The sequence below is a fragment of the Elephantulus edwardii genome, unplaced genomic scaffold (assembly GCF_000299155.1).
Source record: "Elephantulus edwardii isolate Elephantulus edwardi_28Jun2011 unplaced genomic scaffold, EleEdw1.0 scaffold00094, whole genome shotgun sequence".
In the NCBI taxonomy this organism is placed as follows: Eukaryota; Metazoa; Chordata; class Mammalia; order Macroscelidea; family Macroscelididae; genus Elephantulus; species Elephantulus edwardii.
The window spans coordinates 10,618,570-10,637,351 of record NW_006399844.1 but is presented as its reverse complement, the minus strand read 5'-3'; the positions used below and the strand labels follow the sequence as shown (position 1 = coordinate 10,637,351).

The 18,782-nt window shown below is 43.1% G+C and overlaps 1 protein-coding gene across 1 annotated transcript in view; it reads right to left on the bottom strand.

The window, feature by feature from the left end:
• Window positions 1–3,071: 3,071 nt before the first annotated feature.
• The window catches only part of VPS53 (vacuolar protein sorting 53 homolog (S. cerevisiae)), a 172,429-nt gene continuing 156,718 nt past the window's right edge, over window positions 3,072–18,782 (bottom strand). Inside the window, exons 20-22 of the mRNA XM_006891010.1 lie at window positions 5,804–5,941; window positions 3,645–3,749; window positions 3,072–3,246 (exon numbers count right to left, since the gene is read on the bottom strand). Of these exons, the coding sequence (XP_006891072.1) occupies window positions 3,076–3,246; window positions 3,645–3,749; window positions 5,804–5,941 (414 nt within the window). The 3' untranslated portion in view covers window positions 3,072–3,075. The remainder of the gene's footprint in view (window positions 3,247–3,644; window positions 3,750–5,803; window positions 5,942–18,782) is intronic.

Here is an 18,782-nt window from a genome sequence, read left to right as displayed (position 1 = left end):
GCTTGTTTTATTATGACCCAAACTGAAGGCTCCGACCTTCCTAAGTCAGCAATCACGAAGTCTGTCCATCCACCACAGGCACAGCAATTGGAATTCTTTATTAATTATAAATTACTGATACTTATTTTAATGGCATATATTAACTCTGGTTATTTTTAAGGGACCAGAGGAAATGGGGTAGGGGTGGGGAAGGGATCAGTTTTCCTGAATGACAGAATGGTTAGCTGCTACTTTCAGCAATGGGCATTCCTTTATGTATGTTATCAAACAAAAACATACAAAGTGACAGTAATAAATAATGATTCTTTTGGGGGGTTGGTGATCAAAACAGGAAAAATCTGATTGAGTAAAGGGGAGCCTGATTCCCAGCCTGGCCTTTACCATCAATATAAGTACAAAATGAAATTGTCAGCAAAGAATCCTGACATGCTGGTACCAGCTTATTATACTTTACTTGTTGTTTCTGTGTGTGTTGAGTCCGAGCTGACCCTCCAGCAGGTTTTCAGAGGCTGTATATGACATGGGAGCAGAGTGTCCATCTTTCTCCCTCGGAGCAGATGGTGGATTTGAACTGAGTCCCTTTGGGTTGGCAGTACATCTATTTACCCATTAGGCCATGAGAGCTCCTTATACTTTGCTTAGACAAACAGAAAATATACATTTATGAAAATGTAAATCAGCCGTCCCTCAAAAAAGCAAAGTTATCTCTATTATTCTTACCTAGGAATGAACATCATTGTTCCTTGTGGAACTCTGAAAACATCTATGCCGGCCCCACTCAGCTTATTCACTAAGAACCTCCAGACATCTGCATTTTTTAAAAGGGACCTGGTGATGCTGCTGTGACCCCCTGTCGAGAGACATGCTTTGCCTCCACAGGACACACGCGGTATTGAGTCCCCGTCAGTGAGACATTGAACATAACTCCTACTGACATCTGCTGGCTCCTGGGAGATTCCTGACAATGTAATAAATCAGGAAGGCAACTCCTCTGGCTGTGACCACCAACTGGGAAAACCAGGAGGCCTGACATCTCACTGCCATTACAGAGATGTCCAGAAACGGCATGGCGGGTGAGAACCAAAAGGCCAAGTGTGGCTCTGTAAACACAGAGGGGGACAGGAATCAGGCGTGGCAGTCGCCAGCTTTCGTAGGCCCTCGCCAGCTGGTGACAGATGGAGGCATAGCTGTGCTCACTGGAGACAGGCCTTGTGCCCTTTCAGCAGTGAGGACAGAGTGTTAAGGTCCATCAGTGCTGCCTGTCCACGGCCCCAGAGCAACCTGGAGGCGGTCCTCTCCACTGTCCCTCCTGGGCGCTCCCTTCCCGACAGATCATGCCTCCTGTCACCTCTTATTTGCTATTCAGGTTTGGGGTCTGAAAGGCTCAAACGCTGAGCTTCACACCCACAAATGAGGAAGGGCTGGAAGTTGATGGAGAACTGAGGCCTGGAGCAGAGCTGGGACTGCTGAGGCTGAGAAGAGTTAGGAACCGAGAGAGGGGACACTGGAGGAATGGGAAGGGAAGGACCAGTCCACTCTACTTACTGTTCATTTTTTCAAACATTAACACCTCCTACTGTGTGGCTGTCACCAGCTTTAAGGATTTCCAGGAAAACCCCTTTTTGAGCATTATTTGATAGTCTGGCTTTACCCTGAGGCCTGTTATGCACATTCTCTGATACAGGCTGCCCCTTCCTCCTCAGCTCTCCCCTGCAGCTGGCCAACAATTACAATTTCTAAACCCACGCTGACACCTGTAGGGGCCACCTGTGGTCAGAGCCGACACAGGCTGTGCTTCAAGTGAGGGCCGCAGCACCCCAGTCCCAAGGCAAGAGGGGCAGAAGCAGACTGTTCCAGGAGGCGAGTCTCTCCAGGAAAGCCCTGTGGGGTCTGGACAGGCCGGGGCTTAGACCATTCAGGACCACGCTGGTTCTGAGCCAAGTGTTTCAAATCCAGGCTCTGCTTCCAGAGTCTTCCTGGACTGGGATTATTTTCCATTAGTAACCAAGTGCTACGTCATTCGAGGGCTGCACTTCACCTTGTTTCAGATGATCTAGGGAGTGTGGTGGGTGCAAGAGAATGAGTGAGGGAGATGAGGACTAGTGGGTACAGGCCTCCCAGGCTTTTCCATTGCTTCATCTGAGAAATCTGAGGAGAAATCGATGACATTCTTCCCAGCACACCTTCCTGCCTTCTCAGACCGGCAGAGAGGAAAGAAGGCAACGATGAAAGGAATCAGGCCGCATCACCCAGCACTCCCTCAGGGTCAGATGAGGGTCTCCCCAAAGCCTCATGGCAGATGGGATGCCTGCTTTCCAGGGCTTTGCACACACGGCCCCCTGGGGGGAGGATGAAGGGGGGTCTCGCCCCTTAAGTACACAGTAGGGGCCTGGAGAGGACTGAGAAAGCAGAACATAAGGACAACCTGGCCTACCACGACAAGCGCCAGAAACAAAGTGTCAGAACGCCAGGGTTTACGTGGGAGTGTGCTCACGCAGCCACACCTTTGTAAGACAGGCTGGCTTTCTACAGTCTGCCACTTCATGCACTCATGGCCATGGTCTGACCCAGGGAGAGAGAGGGACAGGACAATCTCGGGGTGCTGGCTACAGAGGTCACCACAAACAGTAGCAGATGGAGGGAGGCGTAAGAACTGGCCTTTCATACTTGACTGCCTGCGCAGGCACATGGCAAGAAACAGGACACTCGCCCGACGGTGTGACCGCAGAGGTGAGACTAGTCACCCCTCTCATCAAGGTGAGAGGAGTAAGGGACACCTGACCAAAGAAGAGCCGCCTGAGAGCGACAACTGAACCATAGGCCTCGGCCACTGCTGCCTCAGTGTCAGGATTGGATCTAAACTGCTCATATAGCCCAGCTCTGACTCTGCTTCTCTGATTAGTACGGGACTTTACAACAGGGCCTTAAAGAAACACATGAACCACCTCAACGACCCCCAAATTCCTGGCCTGACAATCTGAGAGTCCAGGGAAGGATGGAGAGGCCAGGGGCACCTGGGGGATTAGGTGCTGATGATCATAGGCCCCAGAAAGGAAAGTGCCCCCTGGACGGCTCCTACAGTCGCTTCTTAATCAGTTTCTCCAGCTTGCGGATGCGGGATGACTCCTGTTCCGGCGTGGGAGCCATGAGGGACAGCGAGCTGGAGCCCTCTGCCCCCGCCGGCGGGCTGGGGAGCCGCTGGCGGAAGAGCTCCAGCATGCTGCTCTGCTCGCTTCTCTTCAGGCCCTGAGGTGGAAAGAGACAGACAACCATGAAGTCTGGGCCCCTGAGGGAGAGGGAAAAGTTCAACTGTGGACAAGTCGTTAGCTGAGGCTCAGCAAACAGCAGAAATCCGAGGGGCTGGGGATAATGCTCTCTTCAGAGGCGTTACCAGCCCTGGGAAATAGCCGGGGAGAAAAGGAAGATGAAGAAAAGGTTCCAAGCACAGGAGAGGAAGGAAGAGTTGAGAAAGAAGAAAGGAAGAGTCTAAATTGTGCAGTGGAGCTGATATGCCCAGGCCTCTTCTCCTCAAAAGGCTTCTTAGAATGTGCCCAGGAGACCCCATCCCATTCCCCTCACACCTTCAGCTGAGAAGCAGGGAGTCTGAGGGGATAAGGAGGGCTGATCCAGGACACTGAGCTAACCTTCATGTCCAGTATCTTCTGGAAGGTTTCTGTGTTGCAGTCTGTAAGGAGTTTGATGTAGTTGTCAACGAACACCACTGCCGGCTCGTGAGGTGCCATCACCACCTACCGAGAGAGAGACATGAGCTCAGCCCTCCAGGAAGACTCACGGTTGGCACAGAGGGGTCACTGCAAGCTGACCACAAAACAGACACTGCAAGACTGCCCTGAGCAGCACCTACGCTCAACTCAGAAACGTCCTGATGGACATCATATCTGCATTCAGTTAGAGCACCAAACACCAAAACCCCCATGGCCACCACGTGAGTTCGGACCCACACTGTAGGCTTCCAGGGCTGTAAATCCTTATGGAAGCAGGCTGCCACAGAGTGTTCCCTCACAGTGGCTGGCAGATTCAAACCATCACCCTTGCAGTCAGTATCCATGTGCTTAACCACCGTACCGAGAGGGTTCCTTTTAGTCAGAGGCCACCAGAAGCCAAACCCCCTGGCTTTGAGTCACCTCCCACATATGGTGCCCCTCCACCAGATGTCTGAAGCAATCAATCTCCTGAAGAGTTGCTGGTGGATTCAAACTGCCAATCTTTGGGTTGTGCTTGGCAATACAACACGTGACGCCCTATGCCAGCCAGCAGGGCGCCTTTCAATTACAACAGAAATTCCTGAACTGCTTGAATCATAAATACCACTTGGAATGGTTTTTAAGGTACAAACTTCCACGTCCCTCCTCTGGAATTTCCTATTCAGTAGGCGTGTGTGGGGTCCCAGGGGAATGTCACATATCAGGGTCATTTGAGAAACTGTGCCAGAGGGACCTCCTGTTTACCAACATTTCAGGGAACATGGTACCTGCTCCTTTAGTCTTGACATAACATTCCTGAGAAATGGGCATCAAAAGGAACCAACTTAAGTAATTCTCTCAAAAACAAATATTCCAAAGCTGTCACATGCTTGAAGGCTTAGAATCTGGAACGTCACTGAAAGTACTGATCAACACACAAACAGAAGTAATGGCACTGCAGTCCCCATGCTCTCGTCCACTTGGTATGAGAAAGCAGTTTCTGCTTTTCTTCTACCAGAAAGACTGATTTTGTTTGGGCTCTTTGAGAATGTACCAATGACTCGCAGGGAACTCTGAACTCAGAAAAATCCCTGCAGATATTCCTAGACCATATGCTTGACTCCTTCCCAGCGAGCAAACCAGCTGGGTAAGGAAACAACGAGGCTGCTTCTCATTTCCTGAGGCCACGAGCACAAGGTCTCTGCAGCTGCCCTCGCCAGGTCCCACGGACACCTGGGCTTCTGCTGCTGCTTCAGCCCTGCTGTCATTTCAGTCACTCTGTTTGTGAGACAGACCTGAAGAGGCTGCAGGCTTGGCTTTTAAAGCCACCTCACCACAGTGCCATTGGCTCGCTAGCCTTCCCTCTCTTCTCAAAGGGCCCCTCTTCCTTTTTTAACAAGTCCAGGTAGAAATCAGAATCAGATGCTCAAGACATCAGACATTCTCCACATCATCATATTTTGAGGAGGGTAAAAAAAAACCCACCATCTGCTGATTAGATGCAGTGACTGGACATCTGTCCAGAGTTCTTTTACCGGGGAAAGTATAGAAAGCAAAGGGACTGTAAGTGGCAGATAGTAACCGATTATTGTTGTTATGTGACGCTGAGTTGGAACAGACTCTCCAATAAGTTTTCAGAGGCTGTAACTTGCATGGGAAGAGACTTCCCATCTTTCGCCCTCAGAGCGGCTGGTGGATTCACACCAGTTACCTTTGGGTGGGCAGCACAGCGTCTTACCACTAAACCACCAGAGCTCCCCTAGTAACTGATAGTGGGGGCTGGAATTCCTGTAACAAGCAATGGGGTCCCTGACTCACAAACACATTCACAGCTGCACTGACATATAACCCAATCATGGCTAAATCTGCTAAAGGATCCCATTCCCACAAAGGATCCATTTGTCAGAAAGAATGACTGACCCTAAGCCCCCTGACTTTGAAGAATAACTGATGGAGCCCAAATCCTGGCCAGTGACAGATGCTGGTCACCATCAGGCACAGCCCTAACTGATGCTCTCCAAGCCAGTACTCCTTGGACTAACCAACCAAATAGCCGGCCCCTTTAACAGAAGGACTGAGGAGGGCAGAGCTGCAGTCACCTTGAGGATCATCTCGGCCCGGGTCATGCCTTTCACAACAATCTTGGTGTAGCTGGCAGGGGCCTTCCGCACCACCTGGGAGCCGATGGAGGGCAGATCGAGCAGCACCATCTTCAGGGAGTGCGTGTCCAGCAGCAGCTGTGGAGAGATGCACAATGTCAGCAGCCGCTTCCACGGACACCATGCCTGGAGGGCACGTGGGACCACAGCGGTCCTTCCTGACTGTCAATGTAACAGGCCCTCTTTGCAGAAAATGGAGAAATAAACAGAAACATAAGAGGGGGAAACAGTTCTTATAATTCCTATCACCAGGAAAACACCACCAATTCCCAGTTAGTATAATCCTTTCCTATCTGTATGGATGTATATATAATAAAAAACAAACCTGGAACATACCTGTGCACATACACAGTACCGTAACTTGGTTTTTCTAACTAATATAGAGAATCTTTTGTAGCCTACGGAGACATCTAGGCATTCCTTTATAAAAAAGCATGGTTTTTAAAAGTTGTAAAGTAATAAATGGAGGGTAAGTATTATCTTAAAAATATTTACCCACTTCCTTATTTATTTTGTTTCAAGATATTTACTATTATAAACCATGAATGTTGGGATGGACACGTAATTTTATATACAAGAACTCTAAATATAACAATGAAATTTCCTTAGGATACAATCTCTGGGGGTAGATCACAGAATGAAGACATTTTTAAGGTTCTTGAGAATTATCTCACAACTCCCTTCCAAATAACTGAACTTATTTATATCCCTGCCAGCAGCGTAGACTATACGTTCATCTACACTAAAAATATAAGAATTTTGCTTATTTAGTAGTAAAAAAAAATTATTATTATATTTTAAATTTTTCTAGACAAAGAATGTAGGAAATTTAACCAGAAAAATATCTTGGCAACAATCAGCTTTTTTTCTCCTCCTTCCCCTGCCCTTCATGGATATAATTTATCTGGAAGGATATCAACTTTCCTAATGCCTAGCAAATGCCAAGACTGACAGATACGTGGTCTGCCCCATCTCAGTTAGTCAGGGAGCTCAGGGAAGCTCTGGAGGCCTGGTGGTAGGGAGCTGACTGCCAAACCAAAGTCAGGTAGTTTGAGTTCGTAGAAAGATGGGCAATCTCCTCCAGCGTGATTTACAGCCTCTGACAATCTGCTGGAGGGTCAGCTACGAGTCAGTTTTGACTTGATCGTACACAGCAACAACAACAACAACAACAATACCTAGTAAATGTCAAGAAGGATGGATACTTGTCTGACCATTTTAGTCTTCACAAGACCCTGTGACGTGCTGTGCTCATCTTATAGATGAGAAAATCCCGATCATGAAACCCAAAGGTTGAATAACTTGCTAACAGCATCCCCCACGACGAAAGGGGTAAGAGGATGAGTGGACAGGAACAAGCTGTAGCTCAAACTCCTGCTGTTCAGGTAAACGCCGCCAGCCAGAGCTGATTCACAGCTCCCACAGTTTGCTGCTGCCTCTTGATGTACTTTAAATCTGTTGCAGCTCATGGAAGCCTGAGTCAAAAAATGACTGAAGCCTAGAAGTACACACTTTATTTAGCCTGTTGAGATGGTTTAGCAGAAGGAGACTGGCCACAGATGTAGCTGTGGGTGATGGCCCCCACTGCTGTGACCCTGCCATCTCTGGTGATAATGGCCAATCTATGTTCAAGACAAGCCCTGCTATATCTGCTGCTCTCAGAAAGTCTTTCATAATGACGCCAAAAGTCATGGAAGGGATGGTGTAGACCTTACAATGCTGCATCCTCAGATTTGCCCTGTACTCAGCTTTGGACAGGAAAATTAGTCACTGAAGAGAAGATGAACTCATTTAGAAGATAAACAGTATTAATCTAAGTGGTGAAAAAACTAAACTTATTGCTGTTGAGTTGGAATGGATTCATGGCTGGCCCTCCAGTGAGGTCTTAGAGGCTGTAAATTGTACGGGAGGAGATTGTTCATATTTCTTCCAAGGAGCAGATGGTAGATCCAAACCACCTGCCATAGGGATGGCAGCACAACTCCTTACCCAGGAGGCTCTCGTGTTATTCTGATGGTTGTATAAAACATAGGGAAGGCATTGAGGTTTTACTTGGAATAACTTAGCTAAAAATATTACAAATTATGTTGAAAAAGTTTAGACTAAGGAAAGGACATTTTCAGGCTATAACACGAGTCCCCATGACTCAGCACATCTTTCAGCTGCAAGCCAGCAAAGTGTCGGTGAATTCTGGACATTTGGACGTTTCCAGAGATGAAAAATTCTGTCCTGGTATCTATTTTTCCTAAGGTTGTGGGCTCACAAAGGAAAGCAAGCATCCAGGGACGGCATGGGTGGACTTAGCACACTCCAAGAGCTTCCCATTGGAACGCTGCCCCAATTCCATCCAAATGTGCCCAGAGATGACAGGATGTGATTATGAGAGGACATGTGATAAACTCAGTGTGCATTTGGTCACTGTTTGAGTTTTTTTAAAAAAGTTGTTTGTGACGAGTAAGTCACTGAATGTATAAAATGTGATCATTCTATTTACAGCCTTGTTTCTATCACAAATTCATATTTTCCAACTACTATTCCTTCTTCACGGTTTCCAACTTTTACATTCCAGTCACCAAGTTTCACTAAAACATCTTGATTGCATGTTTAATCAATTTCAGACTGCAAAATTTGATAAATATCTTTGATTTCCTCCTCTTTGGCTTTTACTGTTGGCGGGTATATTGGAGTATTAACTCAGTCCTATTAACAGGTCTTCTATATAAACATATGGATAATATCCCGTAACTTACAACATTGTACTTCAGGATAGAATTTGAGATTGTGTTTTTTAACTATGAATGCAACACTATTCTTACTGTTTTTCATTTCCAGTATAGTATACCAGGTGACTGTCTGACTCAAAATGGCCAAAGTCAGTCGATCTCATCTTACTAATGCCTAGAATGCTGGTGTAAAACTTATAATTAATACCATTTTATAGCCATCAGATAGAAAAAAGTAAAAAAATTTATAATACCAAGTGTTGACATGGATAGGGTGCAATGAAATTCATAATCCCAGGAGAGTTTAATAAATTAGTTCAATCACTTTGGGGGAAATACAGTAGACTCTTCTCACTTGACAGTGCAATAACCCGTAACAGTTAATATCTTTTAGAGAGATTCTTGATTATGTAAACTAATGTTCCTTGCATCACTGTTTGTAAAAACCAAAGACTGGAAATAATCTAAATGTCTATCAACGGCAGAATGGATACATAGGTGATAGAGTATTTAGGCAATACAATACAACAGTAAGTTAAAACGAATTAACTCAAAATAACATCCATCAGCATGGTTCAATCTGAAAAAACATGTTAACAAAAGAAGCAAATGAGGAAATGGTATGTGCTGCACTATTTACATAAACTTTTAAAATACCCAAAGCAAAGCTATGTACCATTTATGGCTATACGTGTAACATATCAAAACACAGATGGGAGTGATCAAAATGACAATCAGAACAGCAGTTACCTCTAGGCAGAGAGGAAGGAATACGGCATGGAAGGACCCCAGGGGGGCTTCAGCAGTAACTAGTCATTTACTGAGTATAGACACAAATGTGGAAATATATAAGATTCGACTGAGTTGGGTGGTGAGCTAGTATTATTTTCTACACTTTTACTATAGATTACCAGAAAGATTTCATAGTTCAGAGTTGCAGAGATTCAGAGTTGATGAATTTGCAAGCCTTTTTCTCATGTAAGGCCTGGTGAATTTGCTTCCATGAAGCAAACCCTGAAAGCCTTGTCCAAAATCAAAGTCATGGCTCAGTATTATTTCTTGGTATGAAAAATCAATTACTGTGTTTGAAAACATCTGGGAATATTTTCTACCCTTTTCCCTATATATTATACTTCTCAGAGATAGATTATATGCATAAATAATTGTATAGTCTCAAGTGTCAGGAAGAGTTCTGAATGAACCAGATATCAATCTCTAGAGTCCCCTACATCTCAGGAGATAGGACATTTTCATCCCCTGGAATTCTGTCCTCACTAGACAGCTGAACAGATGAAAACTTTGGTCTTGGGTTTTAGAAACGGCAGTTCAGTCAGAAAAGGCAGGAGCAAGTCTGACAGCGTTGGCAGCTCCCTGCAGGAAATGAAGGTAAAAGATCCCTTTTATCAGGAAAGGCTCCTGGTTTTCATCTTTGAAAAGTACTGTTTCATCTCCACAAGAACAGGGCACTGAGTAAGAGGTGGCCAGATTTGTCTGCATCCTCGAGGTAATTTTGGGGTGGTGTTGGCTGTCTAATGTCACTGATGATCTACTGGGATACAGTATTTGCTGGTACACTGTGCTCATGAAAGTTCATCCCTTAGCAGTGAAAATTTCCAAAGGAGAACATTTTTTATTTTTCAAAGAGCTTTCTACAATTCTTGAAGAACACCACGGCTGTTAATTGCAGTGAAAACCCTGAGTGAATGAGATATAGACACTCCCCTGGAAAGCAAAGAACCCTCACTCTCTGCCAAGTTTCACACTGTGGCAGCTCAGGAGACAGTTCAAGATGAGAGGGCCAAGCTGGTTTCACACCTGTTCTTTTTCTCTATGTACAGCTTCTAGACAGCAGTGCACAAATGCCAAGCATGTGGTTTAATGAAATAGGTAATGGATGCACAGTCTCATATAACTACCACTTAATTCAGGGTCTAGAACATTTCTAGCACTCTAGAAGGTGCCTTCATGCCCTGTTTAGGCCAGGTTCTTGTCCTTCTCAATAAAGGGGACACCGGACTTCCTTATGCATGCCTTACTGATGGTCACAAAAACGTGTTCTTTTTTCTTTGGGTAAATCTTTACAAGGATAGAACTACTAGGTCACAGGGTAAGTTTTGTTTCAGTAGGTATAGCCAAAGACTACTTCAAAGTGGTTGTGCCAATTTCCATCTTTACCAACGATGCACTTAAGTTCTACTTGCTTCTTTTTTTTAAAAAAAAAATTGTGATTTTAACAAAAATTTACAGAAAAGTTGGATTTTTCTTTTTTTAAATTTAAATTTATTATTAATTTCGGTAAAAATTTACAGAGATTTTGGACTTCCATTCATTCATTGTTGCACTTTTCTCCCCTCCCAACCCTCCCCCCTAGTACACTACCCTCTTGGAAAAGTAAAAGAAAAATTCTTTCATTGTTTTACAAACCCTCCCCCAGGTCCACTCCACCATGTAGCCTTCGCTGTAGACTCCTGTCATGACAAAAATACCTAATCACATATCCCTTTTAAACAGTTTTCTCCCTCATCTGTTTCAATGCAGTATACATTATTGAACCTATCCTTCTCAGTTTCTCCCCAACCCCAAGGTTAGTCCTGTTTTACAAAAGTGGCACCATTCACTGTTGCATAATTGCCTCCCTCCCCCTCCCCCAGGTCACTGTGCTATACACCTCTCATTCTGGACTTTTGTCATGCACATAATGCACAATCACATATTCCTTTTAAATAGTTCTTTCCTTCATCTGTTCTAATGCAGTCAAAGTTCCACTTGCTTCTCAGACACCCTTGGTATTATTAGATATTTTCATTTCATTCTGAGTTCACTGTAGCTTTGATTTGCATTTTCTGGAAAATTGTTACGCTTATTGGCCTTTTGGAGGTATTCTTTTTTTAAGGACCTACTTAAGTATTTTGTAACTTTTCAATTATTTTTAAGTAATTTGTTAATTTTTAATGTCTCCAGAATATGAGTACTTTGTTAGGTATATGCACTGCAAACACTGTCTCCTGATGTGACTGCCTTTAAACTCTTTGAACAGTCTTTTTTTTGATAAAGAGAATTACTTTGTTTTCATTTAGTTCAAGTTACCAATCTTTCCTTTCATGAGTCAGATCTTTGATGTTCTCAGGAGTCTTTGCTACCACAGGTCATGAAGGTTTCTGCATGCTATCTTCCCAAAGCTCTATTGTTTTACTTTTCATATTTGAACTTATACTCCATCTGGATTGGATTTTGTTAAAATTGAGATATAATTCATATTGCATAAAGTTAATTCTTTTGAAGTATACAATTTTGTGGGTTTTAGTATATTCATAAAACTGGGCAATCAGCACCACTATGTAATTCCGAAACATTTTTATAACCCCCAAAAGAAGTCTCATTCCCATCAGCAGTCACTTCTCATCTCTCCTAGGTTTTGGTAATCCGTTATCCACCTTCTGTCTTACAAATTGGCCTCTTCTGGACATTGTATATGAATGTAATCCTGCAATATATAGCCTTCTGTCTGTCTTCTTTCACTGAGCACAATAATTTCAAGTTGCAATCATGTTATAGCTTGTATCAATACTTCACCCATTTTTATTGCTAAATAACAGTTTATTGTATGGGTAGACCACATTTTGTTTCTCTGATGTTTGGATTATTTCTACATTGTGGCTATTATAAATGATGCTGTTATGAATAAACTCATGCACATCTTTTTGTGTGATCATCTGTCTTCAATTCTTTTGAAAAAAAAAAGATATAAAAATACACACAATGAGACGGAGTGACACAGTGACTGCAGCAGTGGGCTCAAGTGTCTCCAAGATGATGAAGCTGACACAGGACAGGGCAGGGTTCACATCTCCTGTTCACAGAGACGCTGTACTTGACTAGACGACATGTAATAACAAGAGAGGATTTTTGGTTGTCATAACTGAGGGGGCACTACCGGCAACTGGTGAGCACAGGGCAAGGGAGCTGCTGAGCATTCCACAATATACGGGGCAGCCCCCAAACAGAGGGTTATTCAACCCCAAATGTCAACAGGGCCAAACGTAAGGAATTCTGCTGGAATCACTTTTCATCTAACATTCCATTTTTGGGGTGTAAAATATGCATTTGTACAATTCTTAACTGTGTAGTTTTGACAAGTGGATACAGCAAGGTAATCTACACTCTCTCATAAATTCTTAAGATATACCCTTTATGAGATTCAATAACTTTCCTCTTATTTTTAATTTGCTATGATTTTTGTTTTAAAAAAGTTATATTATCAGGTATTATATTTTATCAATTAATTTCCTTTTAGAAGTGCTTAAAAAAACACTTCATGAAAGAAGACAGTCAGATGGCAAACAACTACATGAAGAAGTATTCAAAATCCCTAGCTCTAAGAGAGATACAAATCAAAACAACTATGAGATAGCACCTCATTCCAGTAAGAATAGCAAAATTCAACAGAGCAGCAAACAACAAATGCTGGCAAGGTTGTAGAGAGACTGGAACCCTTATTCACTGTTGATGAGAGTGTAAAATGATGCAACCACTTTGGAAAGCAGTATGGCGCTTTCTCAGAAAGTTGCAAACAGAAATACTGTTTGACTCAGCAATTCCCCTATTGGGAATACCCTAAAGAAACCAGAATTGCCACACAAGCAGATACATGCACACTCATGTTATCACGGCTTTGTTCACAATAGCAAAGAGTTGGAAACAACCTAAGTGCCCACCAACAAATGGATAGAGAAGCTGTGGCATAGTCACACAATGGAATACTACGCTGCATTGAAAAACAAGGAACTCATGCAATATTATACAAAATGGGTGACCCTGGAGGACATTATACTGAATAAAATATCTCAGTCACAAAAAGACAAATACTGCATAGTGCCACTGTTGTAAAAAGGGACTGACACTAAGAAAAGAGGGGGAAAATAATGTACACTGCATTGAAACAGATGAGGGAGAGAACGGTTTAAAAGTAATATATGATTAGGTATTATTTTCATGACAAGATTTCAGAAAATGAAATGCACAGTTAAAGTGGACTGTAGACTTGGGGGTGAGGGGATGGTTTAACAATGGAAGAATTTTTTTTTCTTTTCAAAGAGAAAAGCAAACTGAGGGGAGGGGTGGGCAGGGAGGAAAATGTGCAACAATGAATGAATGAGGGAAAATGAAATGAGAAGAATATGCTGTAAAAATTTAAAAAAGTAAAAAAATAGCTTGGGAATTCTCGTATTGAACACATTTAACTTTTTTGGGGGAGTATTACTCATTTGTCAAATTTTTTAACATATGTATCAACAAGTTATGAATCAAATTTATTTATGGATTAGATAATCTTGGATATAAATATGTTGCTGCTAAGTGCCATTGAGTCTTAGATATAAATATGTTGTTATGTGCCCTCGAGTCACTTGTGACTCATAGCGACCCTATGTACAACAGTCCTAAACCCTGCTCTATCCTGTGCCAATCTCACTGCCTCTGACACACCCATCCTGATGACCCCAGTAGAAAGAAAAGTATTACATCTGCAAAAGAAACTACAGAAGAGGCAATTTACACATTATTGCAATTAGAGGAAAAGTGTTAAGGATGAATATTCTTTTATTGTAATAAATATCTATAATACTTTATGTGAAATTCCAAAATCTAAAAAAAAGATAAAAGACCAAAATAAAACAAACTCTCTATATAAAAAAACTTTTTCACTTTATTTTGCTTTGTTAAGTTGTTTAAACGTACAATCTAACTTGACTTGATGGAGGGGAACTAAAAAAAAAAAAAAGTACTTAAAAATTCCACCTTTAAGGAATCTGCTCAAACAAAATGTGTCTGAGACAAACATCCTATTTCCACTTTGTTCCAATTGTCTTGATGTACGTACTACCTGATAATCTTTTTCCTTCCAACGGGGTTTGGGTTAAAAAAAAAATTACTTTAAACTTTTGTGTGTGTGTGTGTGAGATGGCTTTAAGAAATGGCTCTGAATTTGTTGTGTACCACAGAGCTGGAACCAATTAATACACAGTTGACCCTCTAGTGGGTTCTCAGAGGCTATAAATCTCACGGAAAGAGAATGTCCATCTTTCTCTCTTTTTAAAAAATTTTATATTTGTGTATACATTGTGTTTCACACTATTATTCTTTCATACTGTGTTTCTTTCATACAATCATTACATATGTTTTATAAAATCAAACACCATTGGACCTTGCCCATCATTACCCAATCTTTTCAGGTTCCTGCCTGACCCTTCCCATTTCCTTCACTCTACCCTCCACCCACCAGACCTGCAACCCTGTGGTTTCCATCTTTCTCTCAAGGAGCAGCCGGTGCGTTTAAACTGCCTGTCTTTGGGTTGACAATATAACTTCCTACCACTAGGCCGCCAGAGTTCCCTAAATAAAGATTACAGACAGAAAAAGGAAAGTAATCTCATAGATGGAAATACATTGCTAAAAATATTTCCAATTCCATAAAACAGATCTCGAAGGGGCCTGAGAGTGTCTGCTGCACAGATCTCACTAAATATGAAGATACAGAGCTCTGAGCTGGGAAGTAATTGCTTACGATCATGAAGATCATTAACATCAGAGCAGGGACTGGGCCCAGGTCTCCTGGCGGCTCAGAGCCCTCAGCCCTACACCACACTGTGCTGTTTCTCCATAGTAAATGCGAGTAAATGGATTTCATGTCTGTGTGTTCACTCAAATGCTGCCAAAGCCATAAGACTAATTAATGACCCTGCAAATCCCACAGCATTCTCTGAAAATCACAATCTAGCGGGAAGCATTACAAATACAGGTTTGGTTCAGTTCTGTGCGCCCTTGCAATTGCTCAAGTGGGCTCTGGGGCCCAAAAATAAATAATCTATTTTCTATAACAATCAGGAAAGAAGAAAGAGTAGGAAAATGTCTCCTTTTTCCATTTTAGGTTCAAGTATTACAGCGTAACCTAAATTTAGGACCTAGCCCCTCAAAGGGCAAAGCAGAGGCTGCTGAGATTAGGCTAAATATTATCTTTTAAGTTTCACAGCTTTTGTTAAAGCTTGGATTTCAGCCGCTCCATGACCTGAGGCGGAATTTGTTTCAGTCTGTGAGTCTCTATTAACTTCTTGACTCCTAAGGTTCCAGCAGCTTGAGTGGATGCGCCTCCAGCTACGTGACGGCTTAGCTTTCAAAGCCTGATGTTAGGGAAGGAGAGGACCCAGCCAAACATGACTTCAGGCGGGAGTCCTTTGAGGGCCAATCTGCCCCCGACTCCTGCTCCCTGTCCCCGAGGCTGGGCTGGTGTGGATACACGGTCTCTTACCATGTTCACTTAAGGTCTCATAAAGGAGAAGGCCAGTGTCAGCACATGGTTCACTAATTCATGTCTCAAAGCAGAACAACACACTGGCCAAATCGATAGCTTTCTGAGAATACTGGCTTTGCGTCTGAGCTGATTATTTCTAAATTTTTGTAAAGAACAGAAAGACTGAAGGAAATAGACAAGATGTTGAATTTATGTGACAAAATGCAAGTATTACTAGATCAGCTGGAAACACCTGCACAAAGGGGCAAACTCATGAAAAATACGTTCACAATGAATCAACATTGTAGTCCAGTGGCTTTGTCAAGGCTGGAGACAGAAACAGCAAAAAGAGGAAAGTTTCTCCCAGGTCCTTTGATTATAATCAATCACTACATTGTCTCTGATTATGCACAACAGTGAGGTGAACAGAATGAATTCCCAGGAAACAGGAGATGGCATGTTGGGGCATTATTCTGCTGCTTCCAACAGAGAGAATTACTTCCATGCGTATAGTATGCAAGGCTCAGGACTTTCAGAACACTGAAAGGCTCACAGACAGGCAGGCCCAGTGTTTGAATCTACACAACCTCCCAGGACGTTTCCCCACACGGTACTTTTGATTCTGGCTCCAGCTGGTCAACCAGTGAGCCACCCACAGGAACTGATTCAACGTTACTGGACTTTGTGTTGAAGAGATCTGAGGGAAGGTGGAAGATGAAAGCACAAACAAACGTCTGTCCCTGGACACCGGAAGCCTACACGGCCGGAGGAGCTGACATTTACTGAGGGCTTACAGGTGCCAGACACTGTACCACACCCTCCATATGCAGTATCCTTCTAATCCTCACAACCCCGTGTGGGGTGGGACTATGGTTACCCTCCTCTTATAGACGGGAAACGCTCAGCCTGGGAGGCTAAGTAACTCGTCTAAGGGCAAGCAGGTGCTGTAGAGCAGAGACAGGATTCAGTCTCTCCGAATTCACAGCCTATTCTCCTCATGAACCCACCACATTATTTTCCCACAGACTAGAAAAGCTACTCACAAAGATTAACCACAGTTAGCAGACACAAGAGGCCTTCAGAATTCACAGATTTTCCACCTCCAGCTTGGCCTCTTCAGGAAAGACCCACAGCATGCTATGGCACATGCCAACCTGTCACTTCACATAGGCTCACCCTGGACCAGCACAGGAGTGAGACCAAAGTGAGGGCGAGTGACTGAACAGGGGTGAGAGCGGAGTGTCTACCAAGCAGGACTGATCTGGTGGAAGAATGGAATTTATAGAAGTATATAGAATTATATCATTAACTCACTTAAAATCATAGTTTAAGTTCTTTCTAATATAGACATGAACAGAAATAGGTTTACTAAATTCGGATAAAAGTATGGAGGGAATTTCTGTCAAAGAATTTGTAAGAATAATTTTTGACCAGTGAATCGTTTACCCCCAAATGATTTTTTTTTTTTATTTCCATTCATTCGTTGTTGCCCTCTTCTCCCCTCCTAACCCTCCCGCCTAGTACACTACCCTCTTGGAAAAGTAAAAGAAAAATTCTTTCATTGTTTTACAATCCCTCCCCTGAGGTCGACTCTACTATGCAGGCTTTGCTCTGGACTCCCGTCATGACAAAAATACCTAATAACATATCACTTTTAAACAGTTTTCTCCCTCATCTGTTTCAATGCAGTATACATTACTGAACCCATCTTTCTCAGTGTCCCTCAACCACGATGTCAGTCCTGTTTTACAACAGTGGCACCATGCAGTATTTGTCCTTCTGTGACTAAGATACTAAGATACTTCACTCAGGTCACCCATTTTGAATAATACTGCATGAGTTCCTTGTTTTTCAATGCAGTGTAGTATTCCATTGTGTGAATATACCACAGCTTTTCTGTCCATTCGTTTGTTGATGGGCACTTAGGTTGATTCCAACTCCTTGCTATTGTGAACAAAGCCGTGATAAACATGGGTGTGCATATATCTACTTGGATGTCAGTTATGGTCTCTTTGGGGTATATTCCCAGTAGTGTAATTGCTGGGTCAAATGGTATTTCTATTTGTAACGTTTTGAGAAAGCGCTATACTGCCTTCCACAGTGGTTGCACCATTTTACACTCCCACCAACAGTGAATAAGGATTCCAGTTTCTCCACAACCTCGCCAGCATTTGTTGCTTGCTGTTCTGTTAAATTTTGCTATCCTGACTGGGGTGACATGATATCTCACAGTTGTTTTCCCAAAGGAGTATTTTTAAAAGTTCTTGTAACAGATCTTTGTTATTGTTATGTGCTGTCAAGTTGGAACCAACCACAGCTGACCCCTTCAGTGGGTTTTTAGAGGCTGTAAATCCCACAGGAGGAGACTGTTTTTCTCCTCAGGAGAAGCTGGTGAACTCCTGTGCCTCTGGATTGGTAGCATAACTCCTTAGCACTTGGCCACCAGAGAGCTCCCTCTTAAGAGCTAGGGGTGGAATATTATGGTTTCTTTCTTTTAAAAGTAGGTTAGACTGCTGTCTGAACTCATTATTATTCAGATTTTTAGATAGTTTGATTTGTTGCTGTTATTGCTGTGAAGTGCTGTGGAGCTGACTACGGCTCACAGTGAACCTATGAACAATAGATATGAACCTCGCCCTGTCCTGTGCTACCCTCACAATTTCTTGTACTTTCAAGCCTAATGGAACCATCACTGTATCAATCCATCTTGTTGAGGGTCTTTCTCTCTTTCTCTGACTCTCTACCTTTCTCAGCAAGATGTCTTGGCGGTAGCCAAGAAGAGGCAGTTTTGCAGTGTCATGTTCTCAATTCATCAGTGCTGAGGAACACACACTGTCAAGAGAGGTTTTGAAGCACAAGATTCAAGTGAACAGAGTGGGACTATGGGGGGAAGGAGTCCTGGGTGAGGTGA